The sequence below is a fragment of the Pelodiscus sinensis genome, chromosome 3 (assembly GCF_052426305.1).
Source record: "Pelodiscus sinensis isolate ZL-2025 chromosome 3, ASM5242630v1, whole genome shotgun sequence".
NCBI lineage: Eukaryota > Metazoa > Chordata > Testudines > Trionychidae > Pelodiscus > Pelodiscus sinensis.
This window is the reverse complement of record NC_143054.1, coordinates 193,288,480-193,306,433: the sequence shown is the minus strand read 5'-3', so window position 1 is coordinate 193,306,433 and position 17,954 is coordinate 193,288,480. Positions and strand designations below refer to the sequence as shown.

The following is a 17,954-nucleotide window of genomic DNA, read 5'->3' as shown; positions in this document are numbered from 1 at the left end:
TAGCTGAAGTTGTGTATCGTAGTGTAGACAAGGCCTAAGACCAGGCAGTTCAAAAGCAAAAGACAAGCAGCCATGCCCCACCTCTAAAATACTGCAGCACATCACCAGCTAAACTACCACACTAGCAGGGAAACTCTGTATGAACTCATTTGGCCTGCCTGGCTGCATGGCATTGTGAAGTTAGCCCCTATCCAACATGTGCATAAAATAGTCAGAGGCACCTTTAAAATTCAGATGTTTCAATTGAATCCAGAGCTCCATGGCTGATTTAGTAAAGCTATGGGGTGAAATCCTGACCCTAGTGAAGTCAGTGAGTTTTGTCTTTGGCTTCAGTGAGACCAGATTTCAGCCACGGTATGTGCTCACTGATATTGGAGTGCTGCATTAAATATAATATGCCGGACAGTGTGTACCAGGTGATGCCCTGTGTGTGCTCTTCGCTATTCCATTTTCACATTTAAAAGAACACTGCTGCCACACAGAAGCCACAGCCAAAGCGATACTCTCCTGCAGAAGGATTGAATGAGAGCTCTGACATTCCCAGGGCTTAAAAGGCAAGAAAGAGATAATACTTCTATTGCAGAAAGTCACGTATCTGGACATATCTGAAGATGCATCTCTGACACCCCGATTCTACCGTATTAGACATTTTAGAAATGCAAATGGATGGCCAGACGGAACTGTCTCTTCGAGGCAGAGTCTGTCACATTAGCATTGATGTATCTGCATGGACAAATATACTGATGTAATTCTGTCTACTGCAATAACTTGTCAATCCCTTGCTCCCAGAGAGAAGACGGAAATGATTCGATCGTATATCCAGGAAGTGGTGCAGTACATAAAGAGGGTACGTCGGTCTGTTGTATGTCTATTGTTTGTAAAAGTTCAGTTTTTATAGATTACAGTTCAAATGGAAATGATCCTTGGAGTGAACATGAGCCTATACGTCCTGCTGTAGGAGTATGTGCAGCCAATGCACTCAAGGCAGAGATTTTTGCAAGCAGTGCCCCTGGGGGGTGCACATGCCCTTGCTCTCCCATGCACAGAGCCAAGGGCGCACAAGGGGCATAGCCACAACTTTCCCCTCAGTTCCTGCTCACTATCCTATATTTAAACCATTCTGGTTAGCCAATTTAGAGATTTTGTACATAGTTGTAGTTCATATAGTGTAGTTATACTTCAGTTAGGTTTAGTGGAAGGGTGTGGTCAGGTCTCTGGTGGCTGTGTCACGTAGTGGCTAGGTCATGGAGTAAGCCAGTGAAAAGGGGAGAGGGCGCTGGCCTCCTGCTACCGGTGTTTATGTCTCAGGAACTCTGAACCGCTGCCTAGTCCAGTCCTTAAATTTGGTATGTGGCCCCAATAGTTCAGATTCCCCTTAGCTGGGGCTTCTCAGTAGGTTCCCCCCTTTTCCCAAGGAGGTAGGGTGGAGGTTTACTTGCTCCCCTAGCTGCTAAGCAGACAGGCTCTGGTTCATACCCTTGGACTACTGAACTTGGTTCCTGCCTGACTTGCTAGTCAGCCCCAAATTGAGTCAGTCACCTTCCTTTTCTCCTCCTTCCAGGCCTGGCATTTGCTGCAGGCCATGTAGGGCAGGGCTAGCCCAAAGGCTTTCTTTAACCGGTGTGATGCCGGGTCCTTCTCTCTCCACTCCCTCATAAGGGGGTTTTGCTGGACAGAAATGTGCTGTGTGCTGGTTCCCCATCTCCACCACTGGCAGGCACTAACACTGTCTAATTTGTTTAGGTGAGGGACAAATGTGAGAAACAAATGCCATATCTATACCCCATTCCCCATGAGGGCCAAGGAACAGAGAGACTTCTGACTTAAGGTTTATCTTCTTGAAATAGCATTGTGTTCCTCTTCAAAGTCTGATCCCTACTATGGGAGAGCAGAGATTTCCTCCACAAGGAGTGTCCCACCAGCTGACCTAACTCCAAAGCTAGTTTCGGGTGAAACACATAGACCATCTTCTTCTCCTTTGGCCTCCTCACACAGTTCTGAACTTCAAGTCTGCTAGGCTGCACTACACATCTCTCAAAATGGCGCTCAAAAGTCCTCGCTGCCCAGACATCTCTCTAAATATCCATCAGGACAGCTGATATGACTTTGTGTTCAATGACAACAACCTGTGAGGTATTCTTGTTAATCACGGGCCTCCAGCAACCCAAGGAAAGTTTGAAATGCAAGAGAAAAATTGCCCTTGGAAGCACTAAACTCTTTTCCCTGATGTTCAGGATGTGCCTGTAAAGATTCCTGGGTGACTCTTTGCTCTCTTGGGGTATGTCTACACTACAGAGTTTTGTCAGAAAAACAGCCGCACTGCAGTCGTGTTCTTCCAAAAGTAAATCAAAAGAAAAGAGGGCTTTTTCCAGCACTTGTAATCCTCTTTCTATGAGGAAGAAGCCTTTTTTTGAAAGAGCTCTTTCGGAAAAAGGCGTGTGTGGACGGGGAAGAGGGAGTTCTTTTGAAAGAAGAGGAAAGAGGAAAATGCACAGGTGCCCTGGTGGCCACTCCGTCCATAGTAATCACAGCTGAAATGCGAGATAGCGTCCATTCAGTATGGACGCTATCTTTTGAAAAAGCAGATCACTTTTTCAATGCACTTTTGTATGGGAATGCTTTATTTCGGAAGAAGGTTCTTCTGAAAGAAGCCTGTAGTTTAGACATAGTCTCAGTGTCTATACCACAGGGATGAAGAGGAAATGTTTCAGATGACAAGGACAATAGAGACAAAGATCTAAGCCTTGTAGATATTGCCTGTCAGTTTCGTCCACAGCATGCCTTTCTCTACAGACTTCAGCTTCCAAACAGTCATATTGGCATCACATGTTGAACACGGCATAAACAGTTTCGACCACCCATTTGGAAACTGTCTACTGTCTACCTTTTCTTTACAATGTATGGAAAGAAATCTCTTCTCAGCCAATTCACTCCCTTCCCCTTTTTACCTTCCCATTTGTTTTCAGGGATCTTTCTCACCATGCTGTATTCATGTAAGATATATAGTCTCTTGGATCTGGGAGCAATAGAAGCTTTTTATCAGCACAGGGGGAAAAGCTTTTATTCCCACTACTTCCTGATTCTTCTAAATAGCGATACTATGAGGCATGACAAAGTGCCACTAGGCATGAACTAATGAGACTCGGGGGCTGCCTGTGAGTATAGGCAGACTTGGCGGTCGCCTAGGGCACTGCCTTCAACGGGGCGCCCGGGGTGCCCGATGATTACATCACGCCATTGAGGGCCGTGGAGGCGCTAGCTGCCACAGCCGCAGCCGGCCTCAGGCCACTCCTGATGGGACTGCTGGCAAAAATCTCTGACTTAAATGTGTTGGGTGTAGATACACCTAGGCTACATCTACACTGGGCACAAATTCCAGAAAAGCTATGCAAAAGAGGTAAGTCAGGATAGGGAAATCCGCGGGGGATTTAAATATCCCCCGTGGATTTAAATAAACATGTCCGCCGCTTTTTTTCCGGCTTGGGGAAAAGCCGGAAAAAAAGCGTCTAGACTGGCGCGATCCTCCGGAACAAAGCCCTTTTCCGGAGGATCTCTTATTCCTACTTACCTCTTTTGCATAGCTTTTCCGGAATTTGTGCCCAGTGTAGATGTAGCCCCTACAGTGGCATGTAGAGGTATATAAAATATCCTGACTAATGAGTTATTGTGCAGATAAGTGACCAGTTTTTCTAAAGATTTAAATAAACGTTATATAATTTCAACTTTTTCTGCAACCACCCTACCAATTATTTGTAAACTACTGTTTATAAAATTAGATTTTTTTTAAACAATCAATGACCAAGAGGAATTCAGTTATTTTTCTTATCTGAGTCTAGATTTCATTTTGATCTTTGCACAGTTTTTATTCATGGAAACCATATACAGCCTCTTGCCTTCATGTTTTGTAGAAACATTATTGTAAATTGGTTTGCTGTCTGAAGAATGTAATGACAGCTTTAAAAACTCTGTGAACCAAGGAACATTTAACTACAGCATATGCCTTATTCTGTTTAAGTGTGTGGAACTGCTGAAATACATACGCATTCTGAGCAGAGCTCTGCAAAATAAAACATTTGTGGTTCATGGAATTTCATGAGAAAATGCCAGCTTTTTTGTGGTTTAAACTGTTTTATGTTGTACTGAACACCAAATTTTGCTTTGTGAAATGTGGATCAAAAAAGCTTGTTTTCAAATAATAAAAATGTTGAAAATAAACTCCCATTAATTTCTTTAGGTCTTCAATGCAGAGCTATTTAAAAATGGCTGGGTCATTTTGGCTCACAGAGGCTCTAATACAGGAAAGCACTGAAGAGTGTGCTTAACTTTAAGCATGTGCTTAATTTCCGTTGAGGTCAAGTTAATGTTTAAGAGTTTTGCTGAATGTAGATCCAAGTTTTGTTCTGTAGCCAAAAATATTTGAACGTGTTTCTTTATTCAAGGCTCCAGTCTTTCACAGTGTTTTTTCTGGGTGCAGGAATTAGCCATACAAGGCTCCTTATAGGATAGGGTTCAAAATTCACAACACAATATATTATTTTAGGAACATTGCATTGTCAAGGCTATTTAGCACACTCTGGTTCTGAATGCCTGCTGTGAAGTTTATATGCAGTATTGTAGCCTGGTCAGCCCCAGGATATTGAGAGACAAACTTCTTTCTCATCAACAGAAGTTCATCCAATTACTTCACCCACCTTGTCTCACCTATGAAGTATGTGGCATATGCAGCCACAGAAGAACTACTGCCAACAACAGAAGTTATTGGTGCATGTCAAAAAGGGATTACAGCTAAATTAAAAAGGCTTTCAGTTTTCATTCGAGAATTGTAATATTTTTAATTGGAAAAAGCAGGTTTGTGTATTGGGTGAAACAGAATTTTTTGCTGTTTTCTTACAGCTAGAAGATGCTCAGAGTAAAAGACAGGAGAAACTTGTGGAAAAACACAAGGAGATTCGTCAGCAAATACTGGATGAAAAGCCCAAGGTAAACTGTTTTGAGCACTGACATAGTGCTTTTAAAAACTATTTTCTGCAAATGCACCAGTTAATCTGACACTTGAGAAGTACGATAGAACCCCCCACATATTAAGAATATCATTGATGAGTTCCCTGGTATTTGAGATTATGAAAAAAGTCAGATCACAACCTGCTAGTGAGTAATCATTTCAGCCCCCCATCATTAGATTAGCCTTTTAGTCATTGCCGAGTATTTCTAAAAGGCATCTGTTGTAAAGGGTGTTTCTGACCAGCAGAGTGTGCTCTTTACTGTAATGTTCTTTAGCAGTACAAAAACAAAACACAGTTTGCATAAAAAAGGAGATATCTTTTTAGCATGCTTAGCTCAAAATATTCTTAATAGTAATGACAGCCTGCAAAAAAAGGATGATGACAATAGATTTGTTTTCTATTTATGGAGAAAAAATGAAATATTTCAAAATACTGGTGTTGAACATGATATATTTGCTGAATTTTCTACACTGGATCTTATGCACAGAATCTTTTTTATTCTCTTTCATGTCAGCTAAGAGCATGTATCATTCTGACATCTCTCTCACACACACACTCGTGCACTTTCTTTTAGAGATTGTGTTCTGGACCTTTTCCTGATGAAGCCAATGGGAGTACATTGACTTCAGTTCAGGTGCCCAAAATGTTATAAGATTTGTTTCAGGAAGTCCTAATTATATCAACAGGCTGTTGTACATGGAGATGGTGTCATTCAACAGAGAGCTCTTCCTGGTCTAATTTTTAATGGATCATCGCGGTCTAGGGATGTAAGCGACTAGTCAACTACCCGATAAAACTAGGCTTATTGGTTAATCCAGTCACTACTTCACTAGTCACTTTGCCCTGCCTTGCTGCCTCTGTTACAGAGGCAGCAAGGGGGGGGGAGCAGGAACCATTACTGAGGGAAGCTTAAAAGCTGGCTCCCCCGAGCACCGTCTCAGCGGGGGGCACGGGAGGCAGAGGTTCAGTGAGAGAATCAGACCTGGCTTTCGCCAAGCTCTTACTACATTTAAAAAGCAGAGCCGCACTGAAAATTTCATTGACTACTCGATTAGCTTCTTAACTGCTATTTAACATCCCTCGTGTGGTCATCTCAGCTTTCATGTTTCCTGAATTAGATCCAGCATGTTATAGGCTTCAATTTTATTTTCTTGTCTGTCTTCCACACTAATGTTTTGATGCCTCTATTAGAATTAAATTGTCAGTAATAAGGAATTTTAATGTTGACAATAGTTAATCAGTGCTGGCCTGCTATTTGCATGAAATATCAAAAGAATAAATCAGGTAAATATTTTAACATCTAATGGGCGATAAATGATAAATGTAATGCATGTCTAAAAATGACATATTTTTGATTGTGTAATTTTCTACTTTGATTTTAAAATTCAGCTTTATAAAAACAAAAATTATAATTAATAACAGTCAGTTTTAATGCCATGATACCAGGGATCAGAATATATCCTCGTCTTTAAACATTCAAAAGTCTTCCTTTTTGTGTTGAATCATCAGCTTTTTAGAAATGGAGCTAACTTATTTTTTTTAAACTAGTAGTCCTGTGGCACCTTAGACTAACAGAAATATATATAATATATTATATTATCATAAGCTTGTGTGGGCACAGCCCACTTCTTCAGATGAGCTGAAAGCTGAAAGTCTATGAAAGCTCATGATACTATACATATATATATATATATATATATATATATATATTAGTCTCTAAGGTGCCACAAAAACTCTCAGGCTATGTCTAGACTACATCCCTTTTTCGTAAAAGGGATGTAAATTAGACGTATCGCAATTGCTAATGAAGCGGGGATTTAAATCGCCCCCGCTTCATTAGCATAAAAATGGCTGCCGCTTTTTTTCGGCATGGAGCTTTGCTCGAAAAAAGCACCAGTCTAGACACTGATCTTGTGGAAAATAAAGCTTTTTCCAAAAGATCCCTTATCCCTCTATGAAATAAGGGTTTGCACTTGATAAGCTTGTTTATACAAACTCTTAATTAACGTCTTTCCTTCTTTAAATTTCAAGAGTGCTTCTGTACTTTTTAGTTAAGCAGTGGAAGATCTGAACTCTGGACTCACTCCTTATGGCGAGTGAATGAGTTGCATGCAGAGAGAGAGGGATCATGCGCAGGCTTCACAGGGTTAGAATCCTCCCACACACATTCACATCCACAGCTTCAGGGCAGGACACGAGGCAAGTCTGCTTTTATATGGACTTCAACTGGACTCTCTCTGTAATGACCAATTGGCAATGCCTTTAACCTCCCCTGTCATGGCCTTGCTGTGAGACCTGCTTAGTGTGGTGCTGTGTAGTACACCAAGCGATCTGAAACCTACCCCTTACCATATCATGCAAATGATTTCAGGGCTTTGCTTTTTCTAGGGCCCAAGAATTCAGTGCTAAATACCCTTCAGAGTATAAAGAGTTTTATTTTTTTCCTTTGTATTCAAAGCCAAGCTCCCTTATGAGCAGGGCATGATTATGTAGTATATCAAAAGTTTCCCCAGTTGTAGATATTTGGAAAGGTCAGAGGCACTCTGTAGCCTTTCCAGATGTAGCTATTTGAGTACCTAGACATGCATTATGTGCGTAACCAAAGCTCCCACCAAAATTAATGCTAATGTAAGTCAATGGGAGTTTATGGGGCACATAAGCAATGCAGGATCAGTCTCCAAACAAATAGTCTAATATGTTTAGATTTGAGTGCGCCTGCCAATAATGCCACTAGGGACACCCTTTCAGCCATTCATCACCTTCACTTGGTTACTTCACAGTGACTCACAAAACCTTTATTATCACTTTACATGCAGAGCTGAGCCATAGAGAAAAAGACGATCTCAATCTTTGCCATTATGTTTGCAGCAGGGCTCGGTCGTTTAATACGGTTTGGAGTGTAAGTTTGTAATTTCCTGTACTGTAAGTTCTCTAGAAAACCTGAGGGAACTTTGCCCTGAATGGCTGGGATTTTATATCTTTTTGTTTTAATGCAGAAATCCTGCAGAAAGATATGCCCCAGGTGAAGGCCTTTGGGGTTTGAAAAGATAATTTTTCTAGACTAGGGGACTAAATTCACCACTGATGCACATCTTTAAACACTCCACTGAAGTCGGAAGAATTACACGAAGTATAAATCGGTGCAGATTTTCCCCTCCCCCCAGATAAGGTCTAGACACAGGACACCTTTGTAGTTTTTCAACTGCTTGGCTTACAATAAAAAGAACTTGAACTTCCCATCTACTCGTGCTTGATTCCTGAAATGATGCCGTCAGCTGAAAGGGATGTGAGCAGTCCCTCCGAATACTGTTTTCTCCTTGAAGTCAGTGGGAGTTTTGCTTCAATGGAACCAGAATTCCACATGGTACCTGTACAAGATGCTCCTTCTGATCACAAATTCATCTCTGGTCTAGCAGAGCCTGGAATTCAATAATTTCATGGATGTGTTTCTATGATGTGTGTATATGAGGACATAGCAAATATGTCCAGCAATGTGGTAGAGAACCTACAGGAAAAGGACAACAGTCACCTTGTTAATTCAAAGATTAAATGATTATGTCTTACCCTGGCCTACCCTTCCTTAATTGCCCTCTACCTTGTGTGTTGTGTTAGAGACTGCACATCAGAGAAAACTCGTTCAAAGGCAACTCCTATGGGTGCATACATTAAAAGCCATGTAGTAATTGGAATACATCAAGGTTTCTAATTTATACCTCTCTCTTGAGCATCAGATAATGACCACTGGAAGCAGGTTGACAGCCTAACAAAGTGGACTGGTTTTAACAAATAAGGGCTTAAATATGATCGTTGTTTCCACTCTCTTTTCCCTGACAGGACCATGTCCTATCAGTCCCATTATTTCTTTGTGTTCCTTTTTCCCTATCTCCTCCACTTGTTGTCCTTTTTACTTTCTATTTGTTCACTTCCTAGTCACTATCTCCTCATTTTTTCTCCCCATCCTTGTCTTCTCTCCTTATTTCATTAATTTACAATAAGCTTTTGTCTACTTCCTCTTCTTCGCCTTCCATTGCCTCTCTTGTAAATTCTTGAGGGCTACTGTCATAGGTGCCTGGTGCCTGTGTAACCCACACACCTGCAGAGTGTGCTGCACTGTCCCATGTAATGGCACTGAGACCACTACAGGGAGAGAGATTGAGTGTGTGCTACAGCCTTAGCTGACAACGCTGTAGAGGCTCATGCACTAAGCTCAAGAAGTCCCAAGTTCGGTTCCACCAATGGCAATACAAGTGGGACTCATCTGGGATTTCAACTGGGAAGTCTCTGAAGCTTGTGATGAGATCTCTGCTAAGGGGAAGTATGTAAACCACACACCTGCTGGGTGTGGTGTCACCTATGTCTATGCTGTAGCCTTCCTGCGGAAAAGAATATGCAAATGAAGTGTGGCACGGAATATTTCCGTGCTTCATTTGCACAAGTAATGAGCAGCCGTTTTTGCGCAAAATCCTCTTGCGCAAAAACGACTGCTCATTACTTATGCATATGAAGCACAGCATATTCCAAGCCGTGCTTTATTTGCATATGCTTTTCCACAAGAAGGCTAAAGTATAGATCAGTGGTCGCCTGCTGGGTACCAGGGGGCGTGGCCATTCGCCTGCCGGGCGCCAGAGGGCGGGGACTCTCGCGCACCCGGGGGCGGGGCCGCGCATACACCACACCCCCATGAGCCATGTGCCTGGGGCCAGCAACCCTATGCGCCGCGTGACCATTTGCAGCAAGTCTGGGGCCAGCGTCCTGCAGAGCCATGCGCCCAGGGCCAGCACCCCCCCATAGCCACGCGCCCAAAGCTGCCCCCCCCTCCCATAGCTGCATGCCCGGGGGCAGGGATGCCAATTCACCGCAATCCCGGGGTCGACGCTCCCCATAGCCGCGCTCCTGGGGCTAGCGCCCCCCATAGCCACGCACCCGCTGGCACCATGCTGGGGACCACTGGTATAGATGTAGCTGTACTGTCCATATAGTGGCACTGAGACCACTTAGAGACAGAATGAGTGTCCTCTACTGCCTTAGCTGAAAGCCAGCTGGCTTCTAAGCTCCAGAAGTCCCAGATTCCATTTTGCCTTTCAGTGTTACTCCTGCAGGGGCAGGAGGTGCAGGTAGGGCCACCCAGAGTAACAGGGAGGGGATATCGGGGGGCATCCATTTACCATTATGCTTATGGCAAAAGCTCTGGGGGGCAATGCACCTTCTGAGTGCTACCGCAAATCATCTACGGCTACTGTAGGAACACACCTACGGGATACCTGGAATGCAGTATCCAGGGGAAAGTGTGAGCTGGGATGCTCACTGCGGCGCACCTGTGGCACTGTGCTCTCTAAGTACAACTGAGGCACCTGAGGATAGTGTGGCCATTGCATCTCAGGGTCTTTTCCTTGCTTAACCCGTACATCCACTTAAACCTACAGTAAGTGCATTTCCACCCTCTTCCTCCCCCATCATTGCACGGTGATTGCAAAAATCCATTCATGTGAGATGTGGCAAGGAATGAATTATTTTTCATGGACACTGATTGTTCCAGTAAATGGACCCTGCCCCTCCTGTCACTGGAGTGAATGAGAGTTTGTTATGGATATTCATAGGGTCAGAATCAGACCTAGTGCCCTTTGTATCTTTTAGTTCAACCCAGTAGAGCACCTGACTATAAATAACACGTTTCACTTCTTTAGTGCCTCCATTCAAAGACCTCAAAGCAAGCATTAACATGACGCACAGTAACTCATTCGGCCTCACTTAAATAGGCAGCTTTTGTCATTATTTACAATTGGAAGAACCTGAAGTACAGTGACAGTGAGCGACTTGCTCAAGGCTACCCAGAAGGTCTGTGGTGAGGCCTTTTTCATTCAGAGCTCTTGCCTCAACAAAGGAATTGAACAATGCAAACCATGAGTTCTATATCCCTTTTAATTAGCAGGTACATGGATAGCTGTAGGGTGTATAGAAAAGCCCTATAGTGAAGAAAGGCAGCTAAGCAGTATTTTCTCATGAGACACCATAATTCAGACATGAAGGGGAGGAGAGGTTGAGTCTGAGAGCAACTAGCTAACTCTGCACAGCATGATTCCCTTTAGAAAAGCCAGATAAAGCTCTTTCATATGGCCAATGAGTTCTATGACCAGCTGCCATTATCACCACCATTGTAGGCATTGCTTATGCCATGCTGCTGGAGGAAATCCAATGGCAGAGCCTAATCCAGCTCCCACTGAATTTGACTGGAATTTTTCCATTGACTTCAGTGGTAGGGCCTGATGGAAGGAAGAGGTAGCAGTGAAAGGAGGATGCAAGGCAGCTGTGTCCATGGGTCCTCAGATCAGTTTGAAAAAATCAGAGGAGAGAGCATCATAAAATCATAGAAAACTAGAACTGGAAGGGACCTGAGAGGTCATCAAGTCCAGTGCCCTGCTCTCACAGAAGGACCAAGCACAATCTAGATCATCCTTCATAGATGTTTATCTAACCTGCTCTTAAATATCTCCAATGATGGAGATTCCACGTCCTCCCTGGGCAATTTATTCCTGTGTTTAACTGTCCTGACAGGAAATTTTTCCTAATGTCCAACCCAAACTTCCCTTGCTGTAATTTAAGCCCATTGCTTCTTGTTCGATCATCACAAGTCAAGGAGAACAATTTTTCTCTCTCCTCCTTGTTACACCCTTTTAGGTACTTGAAAACTGCTATCATGTCCTCTCTTAGTCTTCTCTTTTCTAAACTAAACAATCCCAATGCTTTCAGTCTTCCCTCATAGGTCATGTTTTCTAGACCTTTCATCATTTTTGTTGCCCTTCTCTGGACCTTCTCCAGTTTCTCCACATCTTTCTTGAAATGTGGTGCCCAGAACTGGAGACAATACTCTAACTGAGGCCTAATCAATGCAGAGTGGAGTGCAAGAATTTCTTCTCATAAGAGATGCTCTAGTCTATCTTGCTGAATTGCTTTGCATGGCTTTGACTCATGACATTTATGATTTTCCCCTCAAAAAGCTATCCTCGAAGCCAATGTACTTTTCATTTAAAATGGTGTATAAATAGAGGTTTGTGTAAGAATCTGATGTATGCTAAATAATTTAAAAACACAAGCTTATTATCTCACCGTTTGTTATGCATTATTAATTGTACACAGTGTGTGTACACATTGCTATCCCTAATCAATAATGTATACCAGGTCTGTGCCTGAAAAATTTATGGGGACTTAAAATGACACCTTTTCAAGAAGCAAAGCAATGACTCACCCCAACTCTGAAATAATCCCCCTCCTGTAACTCCAGTGTCTTCATTCTGATGAAACAATGCTTTGCAAAAACAATGGATGACTTCTTCTCCTGCCATGTGCAGAAGTTCATTTCAATTATTTGAAAGCACAATTAAGGGAGAATGATCCAGAAGGGACAGAAGATCTTAAAATATCTTTCTTGTAGACCCCAACTTGGTTGTATAATTCCCTGTTTGTGGTTTTTGTTTCAAATCATTCATTTTACTCCTGCAAATAATGTGAAAAAATTAAATTGGGGCTGTTCATAAAAACAAGGCCAGCAGGGGGTTCTCTCAGTTTTTGAGACAGGTCAATGTACAGCGCATATGATTCACAGAAATTTTGAAATTACTTTAGATTTGTCTTTACCATTTCTCAGAAGCCAGACTTGCTACTTTAAATCATTTCCATTGGAAAAAAGCAATTTCCACATGTTTGATAGCTATTCCCATATCTTTTCAGGTCACTATGCAAGAAGACCATTCCTCCTTTTCTCCACTTAGTTTCCTGGTAAAAAGCCATACCTCCTTTGAGGACACGCTAGCGTTAGACCCATTCAAGACCCATTCAAGTTCTACTGCATGGGATCATGCAAAAATGTTAGAGCTTTTCCAAAAAGATGTCACTTTGCAGCTCTTCACAAAGACCTTAGATACCCATGATTCATATTGGCATGTAGGAAGTGGCCTTCTTAAAGTATTCCCCATCTCAGTTCCTCTCTCTTTCCTCCACTCCCTGATGCACATAGTCTTTTCTGTGCAGTGGATACAGTTTTAATCCCTCTAGATTTTAAAAAGAAAATGTACAGCTTTTAAGAACCTGCAGCTTTTAAGCTACATGAGTTATAGCAATGCCTGTACGCAGAAGTAGGGTTGCCAGATGGTTTCAACAGAAATACAAGACACACTTGACATTACATCACAATCTACATTACATCTTATTTAGAAAATATCAGACATTTATATTTTCTCATTTATATTTTCTCAATTTGTTTCCCGAACAGAAAGCTCAAATACTGGACTGTCCGGTTCAAAATGATGTACTAGTTTTTTTTTTCCATCACACAACTTCATTTTTCTAGGCTTGTACATTCATCAGAATCCTGCTAGTTAACATTCTCTGTGCCTTCTTACGTAGCCAATAGCACAGAGACATTCATGCCATTGTTCAGTCTCAATAAACTACAAAACTTTTAAAAGAATATTTTTTACAAAAAGAAATTTCCCTGGGCTGAGGGTCTCAAAGTCACCACAGGGCTTGATCCTGCCAGGTGCTGAACACTCTTGTCTCAATCTGGCAAGGTGCTTAAGCACATGCTTAACTTAAGCACATAGATAGTCCCATTGATTTCATTGGGATGACTCACATATTTTAAAGCGAAGCATGTGCTTAGATACTCTACAGATGCTTGCAGCCACTCACAGGATCAAACCCTAATTGATGGGCATCCAAATCCTCTAGGCAGCTTTAAATATCTCAGCTCTGAGGTTTGTATGGAGTTTTGTGTTCCATTTGGATGAAATTCTTAGGCTTTCTCTAGATGCACGTCATTCTTTCCCTAAACTTGGAATGTCTATTTTTTTTTTCATTTCCAAAGTATAGCATTTCCGGGGTGTATCAAGCCTGAAAAAGCCTATATCTGTCTGATTACTATGTGTTGTGGTAGTTTAGTAGCCTGGTCTTGATCTCTTATCTGTTTTGCTCAAGTAAAATTCCATGGACTTCAGTGGAGTAACTCCAAGTAGCCACCAGTGGGGGATCAGAATCTTACCTGTAGTCTTAAACCTCAATCACAAAAAAACCCCAGAGAGGCCTTGACAAGCATAAAAGTGAAAACGGGAGTTTTCTTATGTGTTTTTATTCATACAGATCTCCTCCTTCAATAACTGTTTATTTTTCCAGCCCAATATACATTACACTTGTAAAGAAGGATAACAGGTCACAAACGAGACATGTAACAATCAGAAGTGATATTCAGTATGCTAATTAAATCTCTTTTCAAGTGCCATTTGGGAATTCTAGCTTTCAAATCAAACAGCCCAAACTCCTACATCAAATTTCGAGTGCTTCTACTTTTGTAATGGGATTTGCAACTACATGTATTTTTAATAATGATGTCATAGACCCCTTGTAGAAAGAATATAAGTAATTTATTTTAATGAAAACTAGAGAATGGAAATATTCAGAAAAATAGGTTTTTTTCTTCAGCAGAAGACATTTTTCCAGACATGTATTTCATGTTAATTGGTGTCCTTTGCCAAAGTGCCAGAGGAAATCTAATTTTTGAGAGCTGTGAAAAATGGAGCTGAAGGGGAATGAGAGACCAAACTTTGTTTTCATTTTTCACCAAAGTAAAACAGGAGCAACTCTTCTTATTTCAGTTGACTCACTCCTCACTACACGTCTGAGATTAAGAGCCGTGCATGGTGCAGAGTATATTTCATATAGTTGAAAAGTTAGATTTGTGAAAATCATTGAGAATTTTCTTGAAGAAACTGAGGAACCAGCACTGTGAAAAATACTCTTGGGGGAATGCTATGCCAAAAAATTAAAAATTCTGCCACAGTATTTTAAAATTCTGCAAAATTCTATATATTTTGTCAAAACAATGCACTATCACTCTAGTTTGAATTATTTTGGTAATTTATTTAAACCACAAAACACGAGATGGAGAAAGGGAGTGGGGAGCTTTGGAGGAAATTCCCAAACCTCCTTGTCTAACAGTAATGTAGCTAGTGTTGGCCATTTATTGTAGTTACTAGTCTACAAGTATATGCAGCCATATGCTCAGTGTTACATCATAGATGACCAAAGAGCAAGTCAGGGATGGGGGCTCAAAACTGAGGAAACTGGGGAAACTGAGGTGAAGGGGCTGCACTGAGGTCACTGGGATGCTGGGTAGGGATGTAAAATCCTGGTTAACCAATTAAATATTAGGTTAACCTAACATTTAACTGGTTAACTGAGTGGGATCTCACCCCCAGCCCGCTGGGCTCCCGCTTCCAGCTCCTCACTGGGGCTGGCTACCAGCTCCCAGCCCACGTGCTGTGGCTGATTGCCAGGGCCAGCCCTCTGCGCCAGCCACTAGCCATTCAGGGTTAGCTGCTGGGGCTGCTCCCAGGGAACCGGTTAACTATTACCCAGTAAGCATCACCCAGTAAGGTTACCTATTCACATCCCGAATGCTGGCCTATGGCAACTCAATGACAACATGTCTGAAGAGATTCATGACAGAATGTTTATAAAAGCTTCCAATTACTGAATTAGATCACATTGATGTTTAAGTCCCAGAAGGAAAGCCTCATGAGAAAGGAATAACTGTGATTTGACCGAGGGGATTACTTTTGCATACCAAAGCTAAATAATTGAAAGGTCCCTAACAGGGACTGTTTGAATAGTTTTTAATATTCATTGTTAACTTTCCATTCTTTATGGCATCCTCTTTGAAATTTCAAATACTTTTCCTCACTAATTTTGCCTTTTGTTTCCAACCCTTTGAGGTAAAATCAATGATTGAAGAACAATACTTTGTCTTGTTAGGAACTACAAAACTAACGGCCATAGCTTCTCTTAAATATTCATGTGTATTGCAGTAACCTTGACTAAAAGATCAAGAGATGACACAGGAAAATACTTAGTTGATGCTTGTGGATATGCAGTATTGCTCTAATAGAGAAATCAAGTCTTGACGAGACTTAAGAACATGTATAGTTTATGCATGTAAATAGCTCCTTTAAGCATAAGTCTGTGGGATCAGACCCCAAAAGGAGAGGAAGGAATTGGAATGATTGGATTTTGAAAATCTGTCAGTTTTATAAAATCAGGATTTAAGGTAGTCTGAGGGGCCATGTCTTTACTACGTGGAAGATTGACGTTACCACATTCAATCTTCCGGGGTTCAATTTAGTGGCTCTAGTCAAGACCTGCTAAATCGAACTCAGAAGGCGCCCCTTTCAGTGCAGTACTTCTGCTCCTCATGAGAAGTAGGGGAAACCAATAGAAGCATTTGCTCCAGTCAACCTCCCGCTGTGTGGACGGCATGAAAACTTGATTTAAGATACGTCGATTCCCACTACATAATTAAAATAGCGGGACTTGCATATCTTAATTCGACCTTCTGCTGTAGTATAGATCAGGTCTCAGTATGGGTATGTCTACACAGCAAAGTTATTTCGAAATAACAGCCGTATTTTACTAGCATCTACACAATTAATTCGAATTAGCGGAGGGCTTATTTCAAAATTGGTAAACCTCATTCCACGAGGAATAACGGCAATTTCAAAATCGCTACTTCGAAATAAGCGCTGTTTAGATGCTTATTTCGAAATAGAGGGCATCCAGCCCTTCCCAGGCGCTGTTTAGGTGCTTATTTCGAAATAGAGGGCATCCAGCCCTTCCCAGGGTGCCCTGCTGGCCAATCTGGCTACAACCAAGAAAACTACTCACCCTCCCCCCATCCCTGGAGCCCTTAAAGGGGTAGAATCTGGCTACAGTGCCTGTGCCAGCTCCAAGCCTGCCAGCCCAACAAACAGTCTCTCCTGCCCCTTACCCAATGGCCCCAATATGAGCCAGCAAGCCACCAGCAGCCAGCCCTCCACTGCTCCCCAGGAGCAGTCTGCCAGCTCCCAGGAGCCTGCCAGGGTCCAGAAAAGGTGGGCGCCTTCCTGGTCCAATACGGAAATCATGGACCTCATTGAGGTTTGGAGGAATCCTCCAACATCCATGATCTCCACACTAGATGGAGGAATGTGACTGTCATTGGCAGGATAGCTGCCAGCAAAGACCACATCTGCACCCAGGAGCAGGTGCGGATGAAAATAAAAGAGCTTCAGCAGGTATATGCCAGGGCTACAGGGGCCAGCTCCCAACCAGGGGCACACACACCAAGCTGCCTCTCTTTCAATACCCTGGACTGCATCCTGGGGGGCAGGATGGTCCGTGCCCCCCAGGTGGTCGTCAAACCTGGGGCAGAGCGTGCTGCCTCCTGCCACTCCAGCGCCTGCTACCTTCCCAGATACCGCTTCTCCTCCCACTCCTCCACCCTCCCCACCCTCCATCCTCTCCTTATCCCCCTGGGAGCACCAAGGCCTATGCACCCGCGGTGCTGGGAGACAGTTGTCCCAGCAAGACCCCCAACCCTGAGCCCTGAGCTTTCCCTCACCCTTTTCCCCCTTGCTTCCCCCTTCCAGACCCTTCCTCCCAGGTTTCCTCCTCCCCTCTCCCACCCTTCTCCCACCTCCTTTCCCCAGTCTCACCAGAGTTTCATTTCCCTCCCCTCCCCCCCAGCGTTGTTAAATAAAGAGAGTTTATGGTCATAAAAATATGTGTATTTTATTTGACATCAGGAAGAGGGGTTAGGGACGGGTAAATGGAAGGACGTGAGGGAGGAATGAGGCACAAGTCCCCAGTAGGGCACACTACGGAGATTGTTAGTGCTCCTTAGGGTGAAAGCTCTTCTGCAGGGCCTCCTGGATACTGACAGTCCCCCAATGAACCTCCCAGATGGCAGCCTGCAGAAAGTACAGCCAGGCTCGTAGCAACGCATCCAAGAGAAGCACCAGAGTGCCCAGGGGTAGCTCTGGCTCCATGTTGCAGAGTGCTGTGGTGTCCCGAGTGAGGGCAACCAGAGCACCCAGAGACAAAAATGCTTTGCTGTCCCTCATTGAGGTAGGCAAACAAGCAGGGAAA

At 42.9% G+C, this 17,954-nt stretch overlaps 1 protein-coding gene across 4 annotated transcripts in view; it reads left to right on the top strand.

Moving 5' to 3' along the window:
* The window catches only part of PLCB1 (phospholipase C beta 1), a 698,632-nt gene that overhangs the window by 599,503 nt on the left and 81,175 nt on the right, over positions 1-17,954 (top strand). For 3 of the 4 annotated variants that reach the window (XM_075925686.2, XM_075925693.2, XM_075925689.2), the window contains 2 exons: positions 790-847; positions 4,894-4,980. In XM_075925686.2, the coding sequence (XP_075781801.1) occupies positions 790-847; positions 4,894-4,980 (145 nt within the window). Of the gene's footprint in view, positions 1-789; positions 848-4,893; positions 4,981-7,999; positions 9,011-17,954 lie in introns of those variants that run through there. The other variant, XM_075925692.2, reaches the window with a different exon arrangement.